At 33.3% G+C, this 23,247-nt stretch overlaps 1 protein-coding gene and 1 pseudogene across 23 annotated transcripts in view; one reads left to right on the top strand and one right to left on the bottom strand.

Annotated features, from left to right (window-relative positions):
• The first annotated feature begins 220 nt into the window (after positions 1-220).
• LOC117572600 (protein alan shepard) overlaps positions 221-23,247 on the top strand; it is a 30,060-nt gene continuing 7,033 nt past the window's right edge. For 2 of the 23 annotated variants that reach the window (XM_052005125.1, XM_034255532.2), the window contains exons 1-6: positions 237-934; positions 7,217-7,507; positions 16,299-16,334; positions 19,615-19,868; positions 20,571-20,629; positions 21,579-21,703. In XM_052005125.1, the coding sequence (XP_051861085.1) occupies positions 266-934; positions 7,217-7,507; positions 16,299-16,334; positions 19,615-19,868; positions 20,571-20,629; positions 21,579-21,703 (1,434 nt within the window). In that variant the 5' untranslated portion in view covers positions 237-265. Of the gene's footprint in view, positions 935-7,216; positions 7,508-14,563; positions 14,964-16,298; positions 16,335-19,614; positions 19,869-20,570; positions 20,630-21,578; positions 21,704-23,247 lie in introns of those variants that run through there. The other 21 variants (XM_034255517.2, XM_034255518.2, XM_034255530.2 and 18 more) reach the window with 20 other exon arrangements.
• On the bottom strand, positions 4,275-6,450 carry LOC117567848 (uncharacterized; annotated as a pseudogene).

Here is a 23,247-nt window from a genome sequence, read left to right as displayed (position 1 = left end):
ATCGATTCAGCTTCAAGAAACAATTTTTGCATTACCTTATGTCCGTTTCCATAGGGTAAAAATTGAATAGTTGCTATAATCCCAAAACTGCAAAACTATTTTCTGTTTTGAGTTATTAAACTAAACCAAGACACTTGAAAAAAGTTAAAAGAATATAACAAAAACTATTTACACTTTAATTCATTTAAAATCATAAAAAAATAAGAATTAGAGTGTCCTACTAATAAGTGAAAAGTGCAACAAACCTAATTTATAATGAAAGCTTATGTATATAAGTATTAAAATTGCGTCAATCAAGAGAAAAAAATCACCGCCGCCTTTAACGACATTGACGCTAATTAGTTCCAATCAACGAGAGCAGCAAAAGGAACAGCTTAAAGAACTTCAACAAGTTCAGATCTCACAAATAAATCAACCGTTAATAGAAGTTCAAGCAACAGATACGCTACAAGAAGCTTCTACAGTAACGACAACGACAACAGCAACAGCGGCGGCGGCACCCGAGGAACCAAACTCTGCAGAAATATCTAGAAATTCAACAGCCACTAAAACAACGAAAGATAGTCTATTAACACATCTTAAGGCTTACGCCTCGGTCAGCGTCGATAACAACTTGCCGGCCTTAGTAACGTCTACGCCACCAACAACGCAATCAGCGAATCCAAAAATTTTTGCCAAGCCAACTACAACAATAGCAGTGCTAAAGACAAGACCTACTAAAACTAATTTCACCACGTCGTCGTCCACATCGCCATTGCACTCGTGCTCCAGTACTTCCTCTTCACTAATTGCGCAGCCGCCACCAAGCAAAATACTTAAAACGGATCACCTGTGTGTAAGCACCGCTGCCACTCCAGCCCCTGGTCTGCCAACTGTCGCTGCCGCCTCTGCTGTTAGGCATCCCTGTATATATTGTGTGATACCGGTGCCAGTGGTACGTACTGTAGTCGTTGGCATACAAAGTATTCACTGTATTCACTGTCAAGTCAGTCAGTGTTCACCAAAATATGCAATGAATAAATGACAGTACTTCATTTTTCCATTAATTTTAATTTTAAGCAATTATCATTATTCTTTATCAGCGTCAACAGACAGCATCAACGATATAGCCATGTCCGTCTGTCTGTGTGCTTTTTCCCATATCGGTAGTAGTATTATCTTTTATCTTTGTCAGAGTGCCATCATTTTATATGCACAGAAAGAGCGAATTATTCAATATATTGTAGTATAATTTAGTATATTTTTATAAATACCACACTGCTTTCCTTTTACTGAAAACAACTACAGTCCAGATTACTGGAATTGCCTGCAATCAGATAACAATTTTAGAAGGTATTCAGGAAATAATTGTATTATATATGGCAAAACACGGCTGCTGCAGTCGAGTCTAAGTTGCTTGGTTGACAATCTGGTATATTTTGTACTCTTTGGTATGGTATAGCAAATAAAGTCGTCAGTATATTTTTTATTAATTTGGTTTAAATTTTTATTGAAAAAATATATCGGGTATTTTTCATTCGAGCTTACTGCACTGCAGCTATTTTACTTATTTCTTGATAAATTTAAATTAAATTACGGCTAAAAGAGGAGGAGATGGCAAGTAAGTATTTTTGTGTATTTATAGTGAAGTTAATAATATTACTAAATGTTATCCATTGATTTATGGATTTGACATTAAATTTGTATGCAGTAACTAAGACTGCAATGTTTTCTTCGCTTTCCTTTAACTAGAAGATACAATGTATAGAACATAAAATAAGCCCATGCAAAAACACAAAATATTAAAATGAGTATTCTTTTTTAGTGAAAAATAAAAGCAAGAATAATATAATCCGGAAATGAGAAGTGGAAAAAGTATGTAGTGAAACGTTCCGGGCACCTATGCCAACACATTTCAAGTGCCCATCATAAAATGTTTGCTCGTATGCGTGTTTGTCTAAGTAATGAGGACAATTTAAGGGTACTTGAAGCAATCCAATTCTCGGGTGCACTCAACGCCACCACATAAGATACTAGGTCGTCCGTTCAACTATCCCACTCTAACAGTCTCTTCCGTGGCTTATATCCGAGCTTATTTGTGACTGCAGTCATATTTATATGCAAGCAATGTACGTACATATACACTCTATATCGTAGTTCTTATCGTCCTGCTTCGTGCCTAATGTACGCCACCATTTTGTATCTGCAACAATTGTCGACGTCATTAGAGCTGCTGAAATGTAAAGTAAAGAAATTTAATAACATTCAAGAATAATTTTTTATATTTGCAATACTTATCAAATAATTGCGATTGGCTTAAATAGTTTAATAATTGCATATTATTTTTTATCATTCCTTCTTATAAATAAGAGAGTGTAAGAAGTTAATTAATGGCAGTTATTTCTACAGAAAACATTTTTTTTTTAATTTTGCTGAAAATATTAAACTTTATTAAATTAAAATATATAGTTCGATTTCTTTAAAAATTTACATATCTAGCGAATACACGGGAATACAATATTCAATCAGCCTTGGAATGCCACGGAGTTAGCGGAGTTTCTGAGCTTGCAAATTGTAGTAAAACTTAGCCATAGGATGGGTTTCACTGGATTTTTCACACCACATTTTGACAGGTTAAGCGCCCAAAAAGTATATGCAAAATGCATGTACTAAACAAAACTATTTGCGGTCTAATCCATAATCTTTGTCAATGTGCTTTGGCCATACTTTGTCAGTGGTGCTTGTTGCTCAGTCGTCGACGCTTGTCAAACAGCATTCCAATATTGTTGTTGTTTTTGTTGACAGTCAGGTTTTACTAAAATATATCAATCGCTGAGACGCAGCTCATGAACATCGATGTACTCTTGGTTTAAAGAGAACTGGAAACAACTTATTTCAGTCTTATCCCAATGCCTTGAAAGTACTATAAAGAGTTTTTAATATACACAAAAATATTGAAACACTTTAATCAATATGATAACCAATCTTAAAGTTAACATGTTTGAGGTGATATACAAATTACTCCCATTTTTATTGAAACTAAAAATGTGTCTATAAACTACAAAATGTTGTAAGCCTTCAAATGTATAAATAAGAGTAATTTTTTTAAAACTACCATACATGTGAAAATTAATTGCAACTTTTTGTAGTCTGGTACGTTCACAGACAACAAAGAGACCCACGAAGAGAGAGAACATATAAATAAGTGGTGTTTTACTTTTTGAGAACCATGCTTGATAGAAGAACTGAATAAAATTAAAGCAAACCGGGCGGAGAGAGCGAAACTCAACAAAGAAGCGCGACTGCAACCGGCAAAATAAATTTGAAACTAAGCGTAAAGAGAGAGCGCATCTTTCATAGCTAAAACATGTTAAAGGTAGACAGAGACGTCTAATATATCTAACAGACAAGAGCAAACCTACTAGCGAGTTGCAGAGAGTCTGGCTATGGCTTCAACAAAAACAGTAAAATTGTGCAGTGAGGTCTAATGTACAACATACAACACACAACGCCCGCAGAGTATTGAGAGAGACGTATGCAGAGTGATGATGATGACTACTGTTATGCCACTCACTCGATAACTTCAGCTTCGCTCAATTCTAGACAGCCTGCTCAGATATTAGTTTAACTTCATTGCTCGTGTCGGCGAGACGAGGCAAGAAAAATACAATCCAAACAAAAATCTTGGCGGTCGAGCAACTTTATTCGCTCACATCTCTTTTATTGCAATAAAAACAGCAGCAAGCCGGGATAAAGTGAGTGAAAGTGCAGTTAGCGTTAATGCAACCTAAAACATAATACTACTCATCTGCTGACTTCTTAACATTGTTAATTTATTTGTTACAAAATTAATGAATTTGTGTTGCGATTGGTTGCTCAACAGTAACTACCAATATCGTAGCTACCGGCAATGTTTGACAGAAACATCAACCCACTGTCTGCACGTTGTGTGTCAACGTCAAGTAATTTATTGATTTTTTCAGGGGTGCAGCAAATTATGTTTCTTTTTCATTTCCACTCATTTAATGGAAAAAGCTGCGATTTGCAAAGATAAAAGTCATAAAATTTAGGAGTTTGTTTATACTTATATTCTTCTATGTCCCATTGCGGGTATATATCGAAATATATATAGTATTGTTTTACATTTTGCTAAATAAATGAAAGATTTGGTACAAAGATACGACGATGTTTTCGTTAATTAATACTAATGTAATAAATCAAACACTTATTTTAGTATTAATATACTTAAAATTGTTTATTATTATCCAAAATTGAAATACTAATATTTATATTGTTTAATCTTCAACATCGTCCTCTTCGCCGCCTTCACCAAGTTGTGCCTGGCCGCCTGCTTCCTCTTCGACCATTTCTTCAGATGAGCTAATCTCTTCAATCGGCTCAATATCGGAGGCCAGGTCCTCTCCATAGTTTTCATCGAAGCGTATGTTCTCATTAAGAGGGGCAACTTCTACGTCTTGATCGGGTGGTAGCAACATTGGCGCTGTACCAGATGGACATTCAGTGATATTGCGGATTCTTAGCTGATTCCAGCAGAATCTGATGAAATACGCTAAGAAATCTATCCATATTTCCAAACATGAGCAGCGAGGCACTTTTTGGATCTTCACCCTTCTCAAGAATACGGCCTACTATGTGATGTCGATAAGGATCCATTAAGGATCTCTTTTTTTCCAAATTGAATACATTTGATTTTTAATCTGAAAGATTACATAATAATTTTCCGCAAGCGCTTTTTCAATTATTAAATGAAAATCATTAAACTTGTACATGGGTACACATTTCCACCAACCCTCATAAGCATTCGGGGTATGAAGCACCTCAGCTACGAATTGACCTAACCGAATTTGCCAAGGAAAGGTATCTAAATCCATTGGCTGATTAATATCCGAACATGGCTCCCAACAATTTGAACACATATTGAGGCCATAACAAATAACCTTGTCGTATGTTTTTGCATTCCAAGTAGCCGGATGATCGATTTTGGAAGCTAATGCTGTTGCCACTGCCACTGGAAAAACACTACGATTTCGCAGTGCATCCTTTGGATTTAGTGTCAAGTGTAAATTTGACTTAAGATACGCATAGTCGGAAGCAATTACATCAAATTCCCTCATTCGGGGTCCGAAGTCGCATTCCTGACTACGCCCATTTGGTCCTGGTGTTACTAACCTCACGACCAATACATCACGCAGCATAAGTGAGTCTAAATTTGCAAGATTGCTCTCCTTCTTGATCAAATGAATGACATTGTCCAAGGATCGCATCGCTAATAACGTAGGGTAACCGCCATCAGTTAGTTAGGGTATCATTATCACGTCCATTTAAATCAAGTAGCATCCAAACACCGGCGTCTTTCCATATAAGTAAAAATCAATTTAGAGTCCAAAATATTGTAGTTTTACGCCTCTTAAAATAAGCATTCAACATACGACGTAAACGTCCAATGAGATTTTGAACACCATAAAGTTCAAACGGAGTATCCAACTCTATGGCAAATTCCATGTCGTTAAACTTGAAATGGCGGGTTACAGTCTGCTCGTTATCATCATAAACATTGGGAAAATCCATTGCCTCTGAATCATTAAATAATATTTGGCCTTCGGTGATTAGTAGATCGATCGAGTCTGGGTTCCATTCGGTTCGTTTCCTATAATAAGTTGCTGCAAACGCCTTTAGATTATTATCGTATTGATTAAAAATTTGGCATGCCAGATTTAGAAGCAACTGTCCCAGTCACAATGCCAAGTGGAAATCCCAAAGATTTATCAATGAAGGATCGACGATTGCTTTTGCATTCCTTGGGATCAAAGGTACGTAGGGATCATCATGAACCCCAAAGATTCAACAACTTTCATGTGAGCACGGATCACTTAACTGTTTGCTGGGTACTAAAATTAAAAAATAAACGGAGAAACATAAGCTACCTCGATAATCTCTTTCAAAAATTACTTTATGGTATTCTGCTCACCATGAATTGCTGTTCGATTTGTTTTGTGGGGATTAATTAGAACAGCAAGTACATCCTGCCTTTTGCCGCTTCTTATTCTACATATTAAAAATATACTTAATAATATTAGCTTTCAAATTAGGTTAGGTTAGGTAGGACCGGCTGCCCCTGTACGGGGCAAAGCATAGACCAGTGGAGGTCCGTAGCTGTACCGGTAGCTTATCTGCGTCTCAGAAATCGCGCAGTATGGATGCATTTTTGGCAAAAGCCAGCAGCATCCTAGGAGGTAGCCGTGAAACGTCCCGAAGATCGTAGCTTTCAAATTACTTACAAATAAATTTTTATGGCAGTTAACATGCTAGGTTGCAGATGAATGAGTACTATTACATTTTCTATCATTTTTCAGCTTAGACATTCGAAAATCAATGTATACTTCTATCAACTCAATATAGTTTACCAACAATTAAACGCGCAGGAGGGTTGCGTTTTTAACCTTGCGACATTTTTGTCCACATCCAATAGAAAGTTCAATAGGGTTCAAGATGCTAATTTTGTAACTCTGCAATATGTATAGTTTCATACTACATATGTATGACGAACATATGAAAGCTACAGTCGAGTGTGCACAACTGTGTGATACCCGGTACCAAATTTGAATAAAAGCAAAACAGCGCAGCATTATTCTTAGAATATACCAACAATATACCGCAAAAATACTAAAATTATACCAAATGGAAAATTTGGGATATTTACATTTTACAATGTACAATCATGTACTTACATATTTGTATAAGCAGAGATATCTAAAGCACTCTACAAATACGTATATATGTATGTACATCAAGTATTCCACTTTTCTAGTGATATAAAGTGTTGTCAAATGAGCCGCTTGCATCACAGCATTTAATGAGAATAGATTCTCTTGAAAAGATCTCAAACTTTAAATTATTACAATAAATATCTCGCGATAAAATGATGTAGTAAATAAGCATAAGGGAAAAATATAAAATATATTCATTAACTTCACCAACATTTTCAGACTTTTTTGTTGAGATTTAGATGCTTATACCGACAAGACAGACATACACGGCTGTATCTGTTGATCAATAATGTAGACACATTTAAAAATGTACGATAAATCATTACAAATTTATATTTTGCATTAATCAAGCTGATGAAGATTTTTCGATTTCAGATTCGTATTAATAAATTATGAGAAACTCGAGCCGATTTAGCATTTTACTCATATATATCCTTCTATATTCTTAGAACTCATCTAGTGCTGGTAGCATCGCGTCAGCCGTTACACTCAAAGGGGGCATTCCACAGCATTCACCGGCTATGACTAGTCCAGCTGCTGCTGCTGCTGCTGGCGCGGCACTAGCAGCAGGTGCACCCTATCGTGGAGCCACAAGTTGGACACCTCAAGGCTATGCACCAGCAGCTGCCGCGGCTGCTGCTGCAGTTGCTCAACAAACCTATCGTTATACAACTCCATTGCCTCAACCAGCATATGCAGCATATACGCCGCACACGGCTAATACGCCTAGCACAACAACAGTAAGTATCTAAGGCCCAAAAATGTAGTTATAAATATATATGATTCAAATTTGAAGTGAGCGGGTAAAATTTGTTCAGACAAAAGGTTCAATACATTTTAGATGTCTATCCAAATTTCTTAAAATATCTCAACATTTAAAACTCATATAAATCTCAAATCATCTCACTCAAATACGCTTAACACGTTCCATACGTCAACGAAGATATGTTCCTCTGTTTGGAAAAGTTTTGTTGGCCAAATTAATTATTGTGATATTTTCAATAAAGCAAAAACAGTAGTTGCAGACGGTTGCTTTTTCATTTAGCAGAATCCTATTAAAACTTATCACTTAGTTATGTTATGCGCCTTTGTTTGTCGGCGCATCGTCTTTTACTAAATGCTAACGATTGTACGCTTAAATATCAGCAAACATTTTGTCAATAACAAATACAAGAAAGTTTTAGAAATTGTTTACGTCTGAAACAGTTGTTAAAATATAATACATAGTAAATAAAAAAAAATCGATCGCTCTTTTCAGCCACAAAAATATGAGAATGATATTAAAAATTGTGCACATATCACAAATATATTATTAAAATCTCTTTGCTTAACCCTTGATTATAGTACAAACTTTTTCTTTTTAAATATTCGAAGCACACCCAACAACATACATATGTATGTATAATATGTACTGAATGCGCAGCGCCTATAAGATATGCTACAATATTATTATATATTATATATTAACATATGGCAGTAGCTTTAGTTGTGCTTTACAAAGCCAAAAAATATATATAAACATATGTATCTATACTAAGTAGCTACATATGTATATAACGACTGTCCTTGCAAAAGGATACTCTATTCAGTTTGTGTTTGTCCTTCGTGTTTTTTGCCTCTTTGCTATCCTTTATCTGTCAGCCTCGTTGTCAATATTGAATTTGGTCTGATTGTTATTTATTTTTCATTTTTTGAGGTCCGTAAACTGTTGTTATTTTCTTTGTCTCTTTTGAGGCTCCCAATTGTTAATGCTTAGGACCAGTTCCCGTTCTTTATTTTCAATGCTCCAGTTATATGTTATAGGTTCTTATTCTTTGAACTTTTACTTTGATACGTTATTTTAATTTTTTATTAACATTTAATAGGTTCCAGCCTTTATATTATAGAATATATATTATATATTAAAACAATACTTTTTTGTTATTATTTTTATGTTTCAAAAGATTCCCACGCAAATCGAAAAAATCAAATACCAAATGATTTTCGGTACATACAATAATAACTACATAATTAATTACTGAAAATTTTGTTGTGATCAGATAAATATTGGACTAGGTATTTAAGAAATACTTTGGTATGTCTAATAACGATTATTTTTATCGGCTCTTAGTTGCTTTGACTGACAATCTTCTGTATTCTGAACCTTAGTGCTTACACATGTGTATAATCTGATTAAATTATCTAACTTTAATTGCACAGTCAAGGAAAACATTGTATAAATACAAATACACGTAAATACAAGTTTGCTTTTATCACTGCAGCTTTAAAATTTAAAAAGGTGGAAAGATTAGGAACTTATTTCAGAGAAAGGAAACTATTTGTGATAAGTCATTGTGAAGGGTATAAAAAAACTATCACATTATGAACAACTCCAGGGAAAGCCTTCTCTTTTCTTACATAGCTAAATATGTAGAAAATTAAACTTATTTGAGATAAAAGTAAATATGCAATACTATACATAAATTATTATCAGCTGTAGATTTGAAAATATTCACGATTGCATATTCTTGATACATACATTACAGATGCGGAAGAGCGGATCTCACTAATTTTATTATTATATGATAATTTAATTATAAATTCGACAAGTTTATTCAGTCATATCTATTTGTCTGTTACTGCGAAAGCAACAATAGGACACATAGGAACAAGACATGCATAATTTGGAAACAAATGTGAATGTCAAACGTGACTGAAATAAAGAATGCGAAATAACACTGAAAAACGACAAAAGGTAGAAAAGTCATCACAAAAGAGATCTGCAGATCCATTGTCAAGATTATTCCATCGTTCTTTTTTCTGTAACAAAGTTCTCAAACGTATGCAGTGCAGCGTTCATAGTCAACACAGCATCGAAAATCTCTGGAGTCATAGGAATTCAAGTAACACTCAGTTCCCAGTAATGTTGTACAGCGTCCAGGTTTCTTTTAGGGATAGAGATTGTTGAACTCTAGCTAGCTGTCTCCACATATAACAATCAATATTTGCATTTCTAAGAATGTATCTTGTAAATACATTGCATAATTTATATCTCCTTCTACATGAGATTTATTGATTTGATTTGCATTATCATGGACAAGCAGCAATAACTTTTACAATTAGGGCTGAGAGCTTAAACTAAAAATAATACACTTACAATGCAACTTTTTGTTAGATTATTAAATCGGTCATTTTAGAACTATAGATCAAGCACTTAAGGAAGTCAGAACCCTAGAATGCTACCCTGCGTTGCTTTTGTTTGTCTGACACTTAATCGGCTCACAAAGCTAAGTACAAAAAAAATACAAACGCAGGCTGATGAATTTACGAGGCGGCACTGTGCTCAAAGTTTGTGGCACGTTTTAATTGGCAATTTTGTCTGAGGACTAAAAAGTAGCTGACAAGCAGTAGCTTCAGCTTTAGCTCCAGCTTTAGAAGCGATGTCAGCTCCTGTGTACGTAACACAATAAGCCCCCCATGTTGTATCTCTCACGACATGGACAAGAACCAACGTTTCAACAACCAACTACCCCTCAGCCAGCCCTCTCGCATCCTAACCAGGCCCTTTAATCGACTCGCAGCTACACAGCGGGAGCCACTGTGTTCTTTTCCACATTCTCATCTTTGTGCTGCTGGTACTTCGCTCCCTTTTAGCTCCCCCCCCTACCGACTCTTTTTGCCATGTAAGCATAAGCAAACAGTGTAGTCAATTGTTCCGCTATTTTCGGTCCCCACTTTTTAGCGCCCACGTATCGTGAAACGAAAATTGACACTTTTAACAAGTTGAAAAAATTGCTGTTAACCCCATATAACGGTGTGAAGCTGCCATTAAGTCGCATCCTGGTTAGTCAGAAGTCAAACAAAAGGCTGCTCTATCATAACAGCAAGCCCCATTTCCTGTGGACACTTACTATCCCAATTTAAGCGCATCTGAACTTTATTTTGATCCGTGTCATTATTTACCATTTTCCTTGAATAATTTTAAACGAACTTCACCATTTTTAAAGTAAAATTTACTAACAAACAAGATGAAAATGGCGTAGATATGCGAAAATTGCTATTAGCTCCACATCAACAGTCTAACCAAGCAATTACCCAATTATAAGTTGAGGCTACGGCTTAAAAAAAAATTCCATTTTCTTTAACTTCTGTTTGAACTTTTCTAAAACAATGCCTCTTTTTATGCTATTGCTCTTAACAAGTTAACAAGTCGTTTTAAACGTACTATCGTAATCAATTTATATAATAGATTTATTGTACAAATTATTTTCTTGTAATTATTTTATGGTTATTTATATAATTCTTGAATTATTTGTTTTGCAATTAATCTTGAGAAGCTTATCGATTACAGGAAATAATATAGCTTTCAAATACACAAAGGACGACTGCCAATGTTACACAACAATTTTAGTTCATCGTACCCCATAATGTCCAATAATAATCATACTAATTAGCCTTTAATTTTAGTATTTTTAGTTGTATAAAAAAATGTAGAAAACTTCAACAAATTTTACTTTTTATAATAATATACATAGTATATAAATAGAAATACTTATTATAATTGTACATAATTTCTTTTACCTTATTCTAATTTTTTGATATCGAAAATATAAAGTCTCATGTAAATTTCAACATCTCGTATACTTTGTCAAGGTTGCACATGAGCATTTCCAAATTAGCGGAACGTAAATAATAATGAAAACGACTACTGACGAGCAAAATTGTAATACGAGTTCAATACTCTAATAGGCACTGATAATAGCCGAAAAAAAAAATATTTACTCATTTGTTTTTGTTTTTATACCCGTTACCCATAGGGTAGAAGGGTATTATAACTTTGTTCCGGCAGAAAATGTATGTAACATGCATAATGAGGCATCTCCAAACCCATAAAGTATGTATATATATTCTTGATCAGCGTCAACAGCCGAAACGATATTCCCATGTCCGTCTGTCCGTATGAAACACTGGATTTGAGAGGCTATAAGAAAGAGCTACAATTTTTTTCCCACAGCATTTATTATATTTTCACGTAGATCAAGCGATCAAATACAAATTTTTGAAGTTACTTGAGAAATTCTTCTTCTATAGGAAAAAACGCCTACTGCTTAGGTTCTTAGCTGCTTTGGCTGGTGTATTTTGACCTCTATGGTATATTTCGAATGTAGTACTTCATTGATATACTAAATTGAATTGAATGACATTCGCATTTTAGTATTTGTGCGGTACAATATTTGGTGTATTTTAGGAATATAACCGTACTGCTTTGCTTTTATTTAAAATGGGTAGCGTGTATCTTACAGTCAAGCATCCACGACTGTAGTCTTTTTATTTTGTTTTTTTTTTAAAGTTAACTTTAGCTTCTACAATAAATTCCAGGTCGACTGACTAATCGGTAGGTTTACCCTAAGCAAGCAAATGATTGCAAAAAAAAACTATAAAAATTGATGAATCGCCTAACCCACTGCCACCTAAGCATCTGCTGAATGTCAAAGGCAACACCAGTCTAAACCGAAATAAAACTGATACTATGAAACAAAAATAGTGAATAACAAGTATTTCATTTCGTGAAAACCTGTAAGACAGATCGCTTAATTTGACTAGGTACATACTTAATTAAATAAAATAAATACAACAACGGCTGTATGTAGGTACTACGTATGAATGTTCATTTTGACATTTCAAATTAATCCACGTATCCAATAATGATACTATGTGACGCAGACTTCGCTGCCTACGACAATTACTTAGAAAAAGCTAAGAAAACGAAAACTGAACTGAAAGTTAGCGTCATATGCGAGGGTGGCTAGGCAACCTCGTGTTGCTGGCGTCTGGTTGCTCTTTAATAGTTACAATCTGGTGAGCAGCGCAGGCGCTAGCTGATAATTTCATAGCATTCACACCCCGATGACAACGTCAGCACAAGACCAGCATAAAAATTGCAAGCAAAAGACTACCTACCGATAATAAAGTAATGTATAGTTCAATGGCGATGTACATATGCAAGCATGTATGTAGGCACATATGTATATTTATATGTGTATGTATGTACATACATACATACATTATCTACAAAGAGAAATTTTCAGCGTACGTTGTTCGCCCAACACATACAATAGCGTTAACACGATACATCCATACATCCTCCCATCAGCGCGAATTGTGAATTGTGTTTTCCATATGGGCACATTTATACGCATTCGTTTTCAATTGAGAGTTCCTCTTGTCTTCGTTGCTTGCCCTCGTCTAATGTCATTCAATCGTTTGTGTATTGTTGTTATCGTTCCTTTCGCTTTGCTTTTGTTGCTCATTTCTCCCAGAACCCCACCCATCTACATTCACGCGATTTCATATAGTATTGGTTATTCTTGTTATTGTGACATTTTTATAAGCTTTACGTTTTTTCCCACTCTCTCTTGTATAATTGTCTCTTTTCTCTTTGGCTTTAAACTTAAGAGCACAAAATGCAAAGAGATAAAATAGTTTATTTTGTAGCAACAATAGATTTTGTTTGTTTTTGCATTTTTGAATTCGATTCTAATTGTAGTTGCCTTAGCATTTGTAGATTCTACATTAAAATATACATACATATGTATGTACATATATACATATGTTCACGTATGTATATAGATATACATACGTATATCTTAAGCCTGTAATGAATATGTACATATGTATGTACATATTTATTAAACACACAAAATCAAAAAAAGAACCAAATCGGTGTTTTAAAAATGTAATGTATTAATGTAATGCATTTAAATCCGGGAGCATCAACAGCAACAGCAATTCACTGGGTCGCCAGATGAAGCTAAACTAAATACACCTGCGTCCATACGGATATCCATATGTATTGTGTCTTTGCTTTAAATGTATGTACACACAAGCGCATACATACATACATAAATAGGCAAGTACATATAAGCATATGCATTCATACATACATACATACATATGAAAAAAGCAACTTGTGACGCCGCAACTCACAATTTTTAATGACGGAACATCAAATTTGGTTATCTCGCATACAAAGTCATTTTTTTAATGTTGAAGGGGGCGTAATATGGAATGAATATCAGCTAAATTACAGCCAATATCAAATTGAAACCTCGGTACAATAAAAGTTATTTTATGCAAAAGCGTAAAGGAATTGCAAAATTGATGAATGAAGCAAAAATTGCCTCAATATACCTGATTTTTGTTTCACTGTGCAAATTTCGGTGGTGGTAACGCTGCGGTTGAGTCAGACGACGACAACGGCGTTGACGTCAACATATGTATGTATGTATGTGCAAGCATATGTATGTAGCTCCATTGCTTTCTCTCTCTTTCTCTATCTTTTGAGTTCATACACTAAGCCCCACGAAAATGCGAGAAAACACCCCCAACGCAATGGATTTTCATTTGTGAGCAGGGGTTGGAGACCGTTTCATACAAAGAGCAATAAAATATGTATGTATGCTGCTATAAATGATTTCATACATACACTTAAACCGTAAGTGTATACATGTACGTACTTACATATCTACACACGACATACATATGCAGCTCATTTGCGGTAGAGACGTCGCCGCATGCCGGCGCTTTTCTATAAAATTTTGATATTCTGCTACTTCGCTCTTACTACCAGTTGTTCGTCTAGATATCCACCCATTCATTCGCAAGAGGCACTCTCACTCGCACTTGCAGATTCTTGCTATCTGTCTTTTTTCCCTCTCTCGCAAGTAAAAGAGAGCTTATCTTCTGCGCATGCTCGCTCTCCGCCGGTTTCAGGTTTGTGTTTGCCGTTGGGTTTCTTGTCTTTGCATTCAGTTTCATTTTAATTTTTGTCGTGGCCGGTTTGTTGTGCGCGTGCTTCAAACACAAAAATTCAAACAAAATTTAAATCAGCTGGGCTGTGGGACAGTGTCACAGTTTGTTCGTCTGTTCGTTCGTTTGTTCTGTTCGTTGTTCAAAGCTCGCAAAATTTAGCTACGTGTTCGCGCTGTCTACAACAAAAACAACCACATCTCTCCATTTAACTCACTGTATTGCTACATACAGTTTGTCGTCTCTATTCGTCGACTCTCGCAATAAACATATGGGTGTGTGTGTACATATGTATAACATAAATTTGACGTCGTCTCGTCATCAACCTCATCGTCAACAAAAAAATTAAAAGCCAAAGAGCAGCGACTAATAAAAGTTATTGCAAAAATTGTAATTTATAACAATAAGGTAGTGAAATATTATCATATGTGCGGTTTTTTCCATTGTTTCGTACATATTGCTTTCGTTGTTCGTTTTTTCTTGTTTCATATATGCATGCGTATGTATGTATCTGCGTATGTATGTATGCATGTGTATTTGCATCTGTGAAATGGCATAAAAATATAAAAATAGCAATAGAAAGTTATTAAAGCTATTTGCAACCCATCAGCAAAAATCAGCAGAGTGCAAAGGCAAGCAAAAATACATACATATGTATTATGTTCATGTATACATATTTTCTTAGATACATACATCAAATCTATAGAAAAAAAACAGTCAAGAAAAATAGTTAAAGCTTACGTTGTCGCTCCAACTGGTACTCACGCTCTCACGCTCTCTCTCTCTCTCTCTCTTACTCGCTCTCTTTCGGTAAACGTCACCGTCTACGTCCAGGGACGCACTTGAAAACGTCGCAAAAGTTTGTAAACAGCAAAAGCTTCATTGAACTGTAACTGTGTGTGTATGGTGTGTGTGTATGTGCCAGTGTGCAATAGAAAAGTAAAGAAACAGCGGCAAAAAGCAAACGACAAAATCGTCGACGTTCTTCAGCAGAACCAAAAGCAGCCGCTATCAAAAAAAAAAAAAAAAAAACAAAGTAAATAAACGCAATTGTCGAAAATTATTCGTTTTTAACTTTGACTTTCTTCTCTTTCCTTTGGCTTTATACTTGCTTGTGGCAAGTAATCGAAAACTGTAATCCAACCACGTATGTACGTACATACATATGTATGTACATGCATTAGTACAATTTGTGTGTGCGAAAATACGTACATCTGTATGTATGTATTTGCATTTGGAAATATATATTTGTACACACATACACAGATGTTATTAGTGTCGTCTATGCGTATACTGCTCTCCATTTTCTTTTATTTATATTACTTTATTGTACTTCACTAGTACACCCGTATTCACAGCAAAAAGTATCCATAGTAAAGTTCAATGTCTGACACAGCAACAACAATTAAGACAACAGAAGACAACGTAGCAAAATATTTTAATTGAATTTTGTTTAAATAAAATATATGGTCTTGTATAAATGTATGAATTAAACGAACTACAATACTTGACAAAATAAATATATTAATGAGTGCATTAATAAGTATCCATACATATATGTAATTTTAATACATTTTTATGTACAGGATATGCCTAAGTTTACATATATTTTAGTGAAAACCAATTATTATTACGTTTATTAAATTTTTTCTAAAACCATGTTCGTAAATAATGTTGAAGAAATAATTAAAAATTATTAGTAATAATATAAATTCTATGCACTTGATTTGCATTTGCTTCTAGGCATACCAGTGGGTTAATCCGCTCAACACTTTGGAGGTTAGTACAACAATTTCCAAGAACAATCACTGAATGCATAAAAAATCCATCAATAGAATTTCTTGCACCCCATTGATACTCAAGTTAAGAAACAAACTAATATGCGTAACTAATTTATATCTTAAATACATATTTATTATTTTTGTTGTTGTAGGGCAATAGTTTTATCATGTATATTAAATCCTTCATAGTTATTGTTTGTCGCTATTCTAGCACTGCACATACATATGTAAATATATTTTCTTAGAACATTTGCTAAAATTGCTAAGCTGAAAATAAGCAAAGTTACTTTCTCTATTACATATAAGGCCAAGACGCATTGAGTTTTCTGCGGCTTTGTAATGTTTCTTCTTCACTACTATGGCTTTTCAACTTCATTGAAGCTGGTAGCCGGATATTCCAGTCATGCATTCTTGCTAATAAAAGGCAAAAAGCCGGTACTTGTCTTTCATTGCCGGATAGAAGAAATTTCTGTGTTCAATTTTATTATATATATTTTATAAATTCATAAAACAAATAGTTTAGCAGAAGAAAATTAAAAACGACAAATTACTACTAGGAAAAGTGTGTAAATTATAACATAAAACTCCACATACATTGGGCGAGGAGGAGGATATTGATTTTGGATTGCTACCTGTAGATTTGTTTGATCAATTTTTTTGTACAAGAAAACGAGAGGTCAGTGGACCTTTTTTTAAGTGAGGAACTATCTCAGAAGAAGACGAACTGTGAATTTTTCTATTGGTGTAAGGTTTCGCAATGTTGTGAGAGGATAGAGATTTAGCAATTTGATTTGAAATTTACCCGACTCCAACATAACAAGAATTCATTTTGTTTTCTAACCGTATTCATAATTGATATTTTGGTTACATGTTCAAAATTATTCCATGTCAAAGATTTCACTTATTTTTAAAATTGTTTTAGTTTATGTTTATTTTGTTTTAACTGTTAAGATGGTCGCATGCGACATTTATCAGAGAATTACCCATATGTTGGAATATATTGTGAAAATTATAGTTAAAGAGACGAATTAATGAACAAATCTTTTGATTGGTGATTAAATTTTTGTATTTTTCATTTGGTGTTATGTCAAATGAATCATGTTCATATACACATACATATCCATAAGCATGTATGTGTTGCCGCTGTTGCTATATTATGATTATCTCAGTCATTCTCGTATCACAAATGTGGCTCCGCGTCTTTTTAAATAAACAACTAAGAAAGTGAGATTCTCGAGCAAAACGCGGTAATATTCTTAGAATATAGCAAATTAATATACCGCAAAAATACCTAAGTCTATATGGCTATATTTTGTATATTAATATAGTACTAGATTGCCAGACAAAACAGCTAAGACCTTATTGCAGTTGACGTCTTTTGCAAAAGAAGAATTTCTTAAATATCTTATACAATTTTTATCTGATCGCATTGAAATTCAGGAATCATATATACTGTACTTATTATTGTATGTACTGAAAATCGTGAATGTAGCCTCAAAATTACAATTGATTGAGGGCAGAAGTAGTCGTGGCAAAAATTGTAAACAAACTTAATCTGCGTGCAAAAATAACATATAACTTTAATTAAAATTCAATAATTGTGATCGTTTTCGATTTATTGTTTATTACGTATTGCTTTCGACAATTTTTCTCAGTTGTGATCATGTTTATTCGCATTTGTGCAACCCCTTTCGGATCGTATTCTCATAATTTTTAGTTAAGTGTTATTTCTGCTTTTACACCTTCACAACTGGTTTATTTGTTGATTGTAATAATGTAAAATACCACACATTAGAAAAGAATGTTTCAACGACTACTCATTTTAGGGAAGGCTTTACTTATGGCAGCGGGTTGCTGGCTTTCTCTTGACGCAGATCAAGAGTATTTATACTTCATGGGGTCGGAGATGCCACCTTTTCCTGTAGGCATAAATTTATAATACAATATGAGAAGCATGTAAAAAACAAGACTGTCTTTGTGCCATTTCTCCCTTTTTTATTTTGAATAGGTGACTCATCAAGCAATTTATCTGCCTATTTTGTTGCTTCTTTAAATCCATCTAAGTTATGCTGGTCGCCCACTCAATTGCATTGTCGTCTTTAATTCAATAAAAATGTTGAATGTCATTGTTGCACTGGGAACCCGAACATGTTAATGCTCTTCGTATTTATATGTACGCATGTATAAATATTCATGTGTGCATACCCTATATCCGCACGCTCGGTTATCACAGCAATTTTAAGTACGCAGTTTCCGTACATATGAACAATACATACATACATTCTTAAGTGTGGAATCACCAAATTTTTTTTTGCGAAATTTAAGGAATATTTTTTTAAATACCAATTGAGATTGTTTTTGATTAATAATCCAAATTAGGCTTGAAATCTTATGTTATTAGTCTTAGGATATTCATTAAATATAATGATATATAATATATACATAATGTAATGAATGTATATATAATCTTAACCAATCCTAATCGAATACAGAATTTTTATACCCGCTACCCATAGGGTAGATGGGTATTATAACTTTGAGCCGGCAGGAAATGTATATAACAGGTATAAGAAGGCATCTCCGACCCTATAATTGATCAGCAGCAATAGCCGAGACGATCTGTCGGCAAAAGCCCATACAAAAAGGGGTCTTAGCTGCTTTGGCTGACAATCTGGTATATTGTGCCGTCTATGGTATATTTTGAATGTGGTACTATATTGATATACAAAATATACCATTTGGTATATTTATAGTATTTTTTAGGTATATTTTAAAAATAATACCGCAATATTTTTCTCACAGTCGAGCACATTCGACTGTAGTTTTCTTACTTGTTAAATTTTACCATTGTCTGTTACACCTAAATCTCAAAAAAAATACATAGCATCATTGACAACTATTTCTAGAAAATAACTAATACACTTTGTTGGAGTTCACATCATAATGGATTTTTAAGCTTCTCTGCTTTTTATAAAAATATATATAGCACCAGACTGTTATCAGTACTAAAAATATAAGCATAACTTTCAAATATTAGGGCAGGGAAAGTTAAGTGAAAAGTGACAGGCGTGCATAAGTATGTTAAACTATTTTTTCAATTTAATACCGAGAATGCTTGGATGTGAAATCTGATACGGTAATACGGTATTATTATTTCATTAAGTTTAATCACCCGGTGTAAATATAAAAATATATTGATCTCACCATATAAGTTGACTACATTAAAAGGGATCTTTAATAATTAAAACCAAACATGGAATTGTTTTCTTCTTTTTCAGTACGGCCAACGTGTACCAACTGCAGCTTCACCCAGCAATACCAACTCTAGCAGTTCATCGAATACGGGCTCCCAGAGCGGTACACTGAGCACCAGTCTAAGCAACACGACAAACACAAACACCACAATGGGTCCTAACGGAACGGCACAGAATCAAAATCAACAGGGCGGCGAGCAACTGTCGAAGACAAACCTCTATATTAGAGGTCTCCAACAAGGGACAACGGATAAGGATTTAGTGAATATGTGTGCACAGTAAGTATTTGTTCTTCGATTTAATTGTTTATTTGTTTCAAAATAAAATTGTTAAAAATATTTACAATTGCCACACTAATCGGGTTCAAAATAGAATTGCTTATGACTCTGTTTAAAACGAAATTCAGTTATAGTCTCCTTATCCATGCGGGATGAGTGGTAATAAAACTCAACCTCAGTGTTCAGTCAAAATTATTGTAAACATATTTTAATTACAAGAGTAGAGAATTTTAATTAATAGAATTTAATTCAGTCTATAGTAGTTAAATAGGTCTATACATATTGCACCGTTACCCATAGTCTAAAAGGGTATCATAACTTTGTGCCTACAGAAATTTTATGTAACAATCAGAAAAAGACATCTCCAACCCCATAAGGCCCGCCTGTCTGTCCTTATGAATACCTAGAATACCTACCTCTTAGAGACTATAATAGTTTGTATCAGAAGTTTTTGAGTACAAATTTTATTTGGAAAAACGGCTGTTAAATTTCTATCTTTTGGGTAAAGGTATAACGGGATAACGGTATATATATTCAAAGGAAATGTTCTAAAATTATACTAAAACGAATATATGATAAAAACAATCGATTTAGATCTCTAGTTTTCTGACTTACTTCCTTCATATCTCTAGGTATAACGTGTATTATTCCAATTAATTTCACATTCTTTTGACTCCGTTTTATATTAAACTCTTCTTTCAGATACGGAACAATTATATCAACCAAGGCTATTTTAGATAAAACAACAAACAAATGTAAAGGTATTTTTTTCTTCACCATTCTCATCATTTTATTTATGTGTGTTTTTCTTATATGTATTATTAGTATGTGTTATGTAATTAAATCATTGAAAGGGAAACAGAAAAAATAATTACTTTAAATGCTTCTTTTTTTATTTATTTATTTTTTTTAATATGCCACAATATTCTTTTAATGTCAAAACAAAAATGGTCTACATTCATTGCGTATTAGGCATTTAAAATAAATAATTTTCGTATTTAGCCAATGTATATTACATTTTATTTACAATTTCACTTAAAGCTTTCTATTAAGCTGCGATGGTTATTTTAAATTGGCTGTTCAAAATTTTAGTTATTACATCTTTCGATTAGTTAAGATTATGAGTTAATGATTTTGTAAAGTTATTATTCCGCGTTCGTATCATCCATGCATTCATTCTATTGCACTTTAACCCCACTACTATATATAATAATGATAATTATATATTTTTGTAACATATCTCGTTCTCAATTAAATAAGATATAAATATCATAACTCTATTAAAACAAAAATAAATTGTTATCGTGCTATATTATTAAGCAATTAATAACTCTTTAGTTTTTCTTTCGATAAAATGTTCTCTTTCTTTTCCTTATCATGCTTTTGGTACATTTTGTATAGTAGGGAAATCTAATGCGAATAGTTAATTAATTTATTTTCCTTTTACTTTCTATGTCTACTTCAAAATGAATTTGACATTTTAAAAATATTTTGTTTTTGTTATTTTTTGGACCAAACGAAATTCAAATTGCACGCACAATTTATGCTCTTCTAAATTATTAAATGTGCATCCAAAAAATCATATTTGTACAATTTTATATATATGCATATATATTTAAACATGCAATTAAAAAAATTCCACCTCCCTATGTTAATCCAAACACACACGAAACGAAAAACAAAAACAAAAACAAAATATATTTCTTACAGGTTATGGCTTCGTCGATTTCGAGCAGCCAGCCTATGCTGAGGGCGCCGTCAAGGGACTGCAGGCGAAGGGAGTGCAAGCTCAGATGGCCAAAGTGGGTATCTGGGTGCTTCATAGGCCGGCCATTGTACGTTTGTTTGCATGCAAGTAATTCTCACTCCTCACACTGCAAACTATCCCCACCAAGACCGTGACGTCTTACCATATAATCCACAGTCCCAACCATTCCCATAATAATATCCAAAAGCCCAGTCTATACAACTCATTTCAATTGTTTTTATTTTCTTATTTAAGACTAATTTTGATTTTTATTTTTATTATTTGTTACAATTATACTTCATGTTTATTCTAATGTTTATTAAGTTTTTTTTTTCATCACAGTTTATTTCGGTTTTTTTTTTAAATTTCTATAATGAACACAATAATGAAGTTGCTTTAATTACACTAAAGAATTTTTCAAAATTGATTTATCCAAGGTTTTATAAAGTTACGTTGACTTAATTTCAGTTAACTTAAACTAAATCCCTACCCATTGTGTTCCTTATCCAAACAGAACTTCAATACAAACCATAGCGAATCCCTTAGATTGTAGTTTTGTTAATCCACATAATTATTTCGTAATAAGTAGGTAATACATTAAACATCCTTAAATACACTATTTTAATATAACATAGTCCAAGTTTTGTAGTCCTCGTTCATACATTCTAAATGTAGTTATTATACACAATTTTCAAATTGTATATTACAGGCAGACTAGATACTTTTTTGTATACGTACTGATTAATATATATCATAATACATCAAAATAGACTATACATACGTATTGGTTAAATTAATTTCAAATATGTGTCTACAGTACGTACAAATTTAGAATAAATTAATTAATATTAAGCAAATTAATTCAATAGTGTTTAGTACAATGTGTTCAATACTAAAGGAAAATATTCGTCGTAAACCTATCCTTTCCATTTTTCTTATGCTAGATTTTTAAAAAAATTTATTAAAAATGTTATACATATTTATTTACTAAATGATTGGTAAATTCGTATCAACCGTTTCTTTTCATTTTTATAACAAGAAATTCAAAAAATATAGTCAAATTTATACATTTCGTCTAGATATCAAATATGAAAACATCAAGTTATTACAGACTCGGTTCATAAATAGAGTTTTAAAGTATTAAAGATTTTTTTATTCATTGTTAACTATTTCAACTATTGTTTACAATCTGTACTATATGTAGCTACATTAACCCTAACTCATGTGGATTTTGTCAATATATAACTGTAGTTATATTAAAGATAATACTTTGTATTAGCTACATATAATATATTAGAAATTTGGGGACGCGATTGAAGATAGCTGAATCACTAGTAGAAATATTTTAATTTTAATGTTTATAGTTTTCCAAGTGAAGTCTTTTTAGTAGACCTCGAATTCTGAATATTTATATTTCATTTTTGTTTTAGGGATTAAAATTGGTTAATTTTGGTGACACCAAGTTTCATTTCATGAAAATTTGAACTGTAAGTGTGACACATTTGTGCATAAATGGATTCATGAAAATGAAAGTTGAGTATCTATTAAACAAAATATGAAAGTATACAAAACTCAAGTTGCATTAGTATTTCAAGTGAATTTGTTCACATCATTTAAATACTACCCTCTTTA

This window comes from Drosophila albomicans, chromosome 3 (assembly GCF_009650485.2).
Source record: "Drosophila albomicans strain 15112-1751.03 chromosome 3, ASM965048v2, whole genome shotgun sequence".
Taxonomy (NCBI): domain Eukaryota; kingdom Metazoa; phylum Arthropoda; class Insecta; order Diptera; family Drosophilidae; genus Drosophila; species Drosophila albomicans.
The sequence above is the reverse complement of the archived record's forward strand: the minus strand, read 5'-3'. Positions and strand labels throughout refer to the sequence as shown.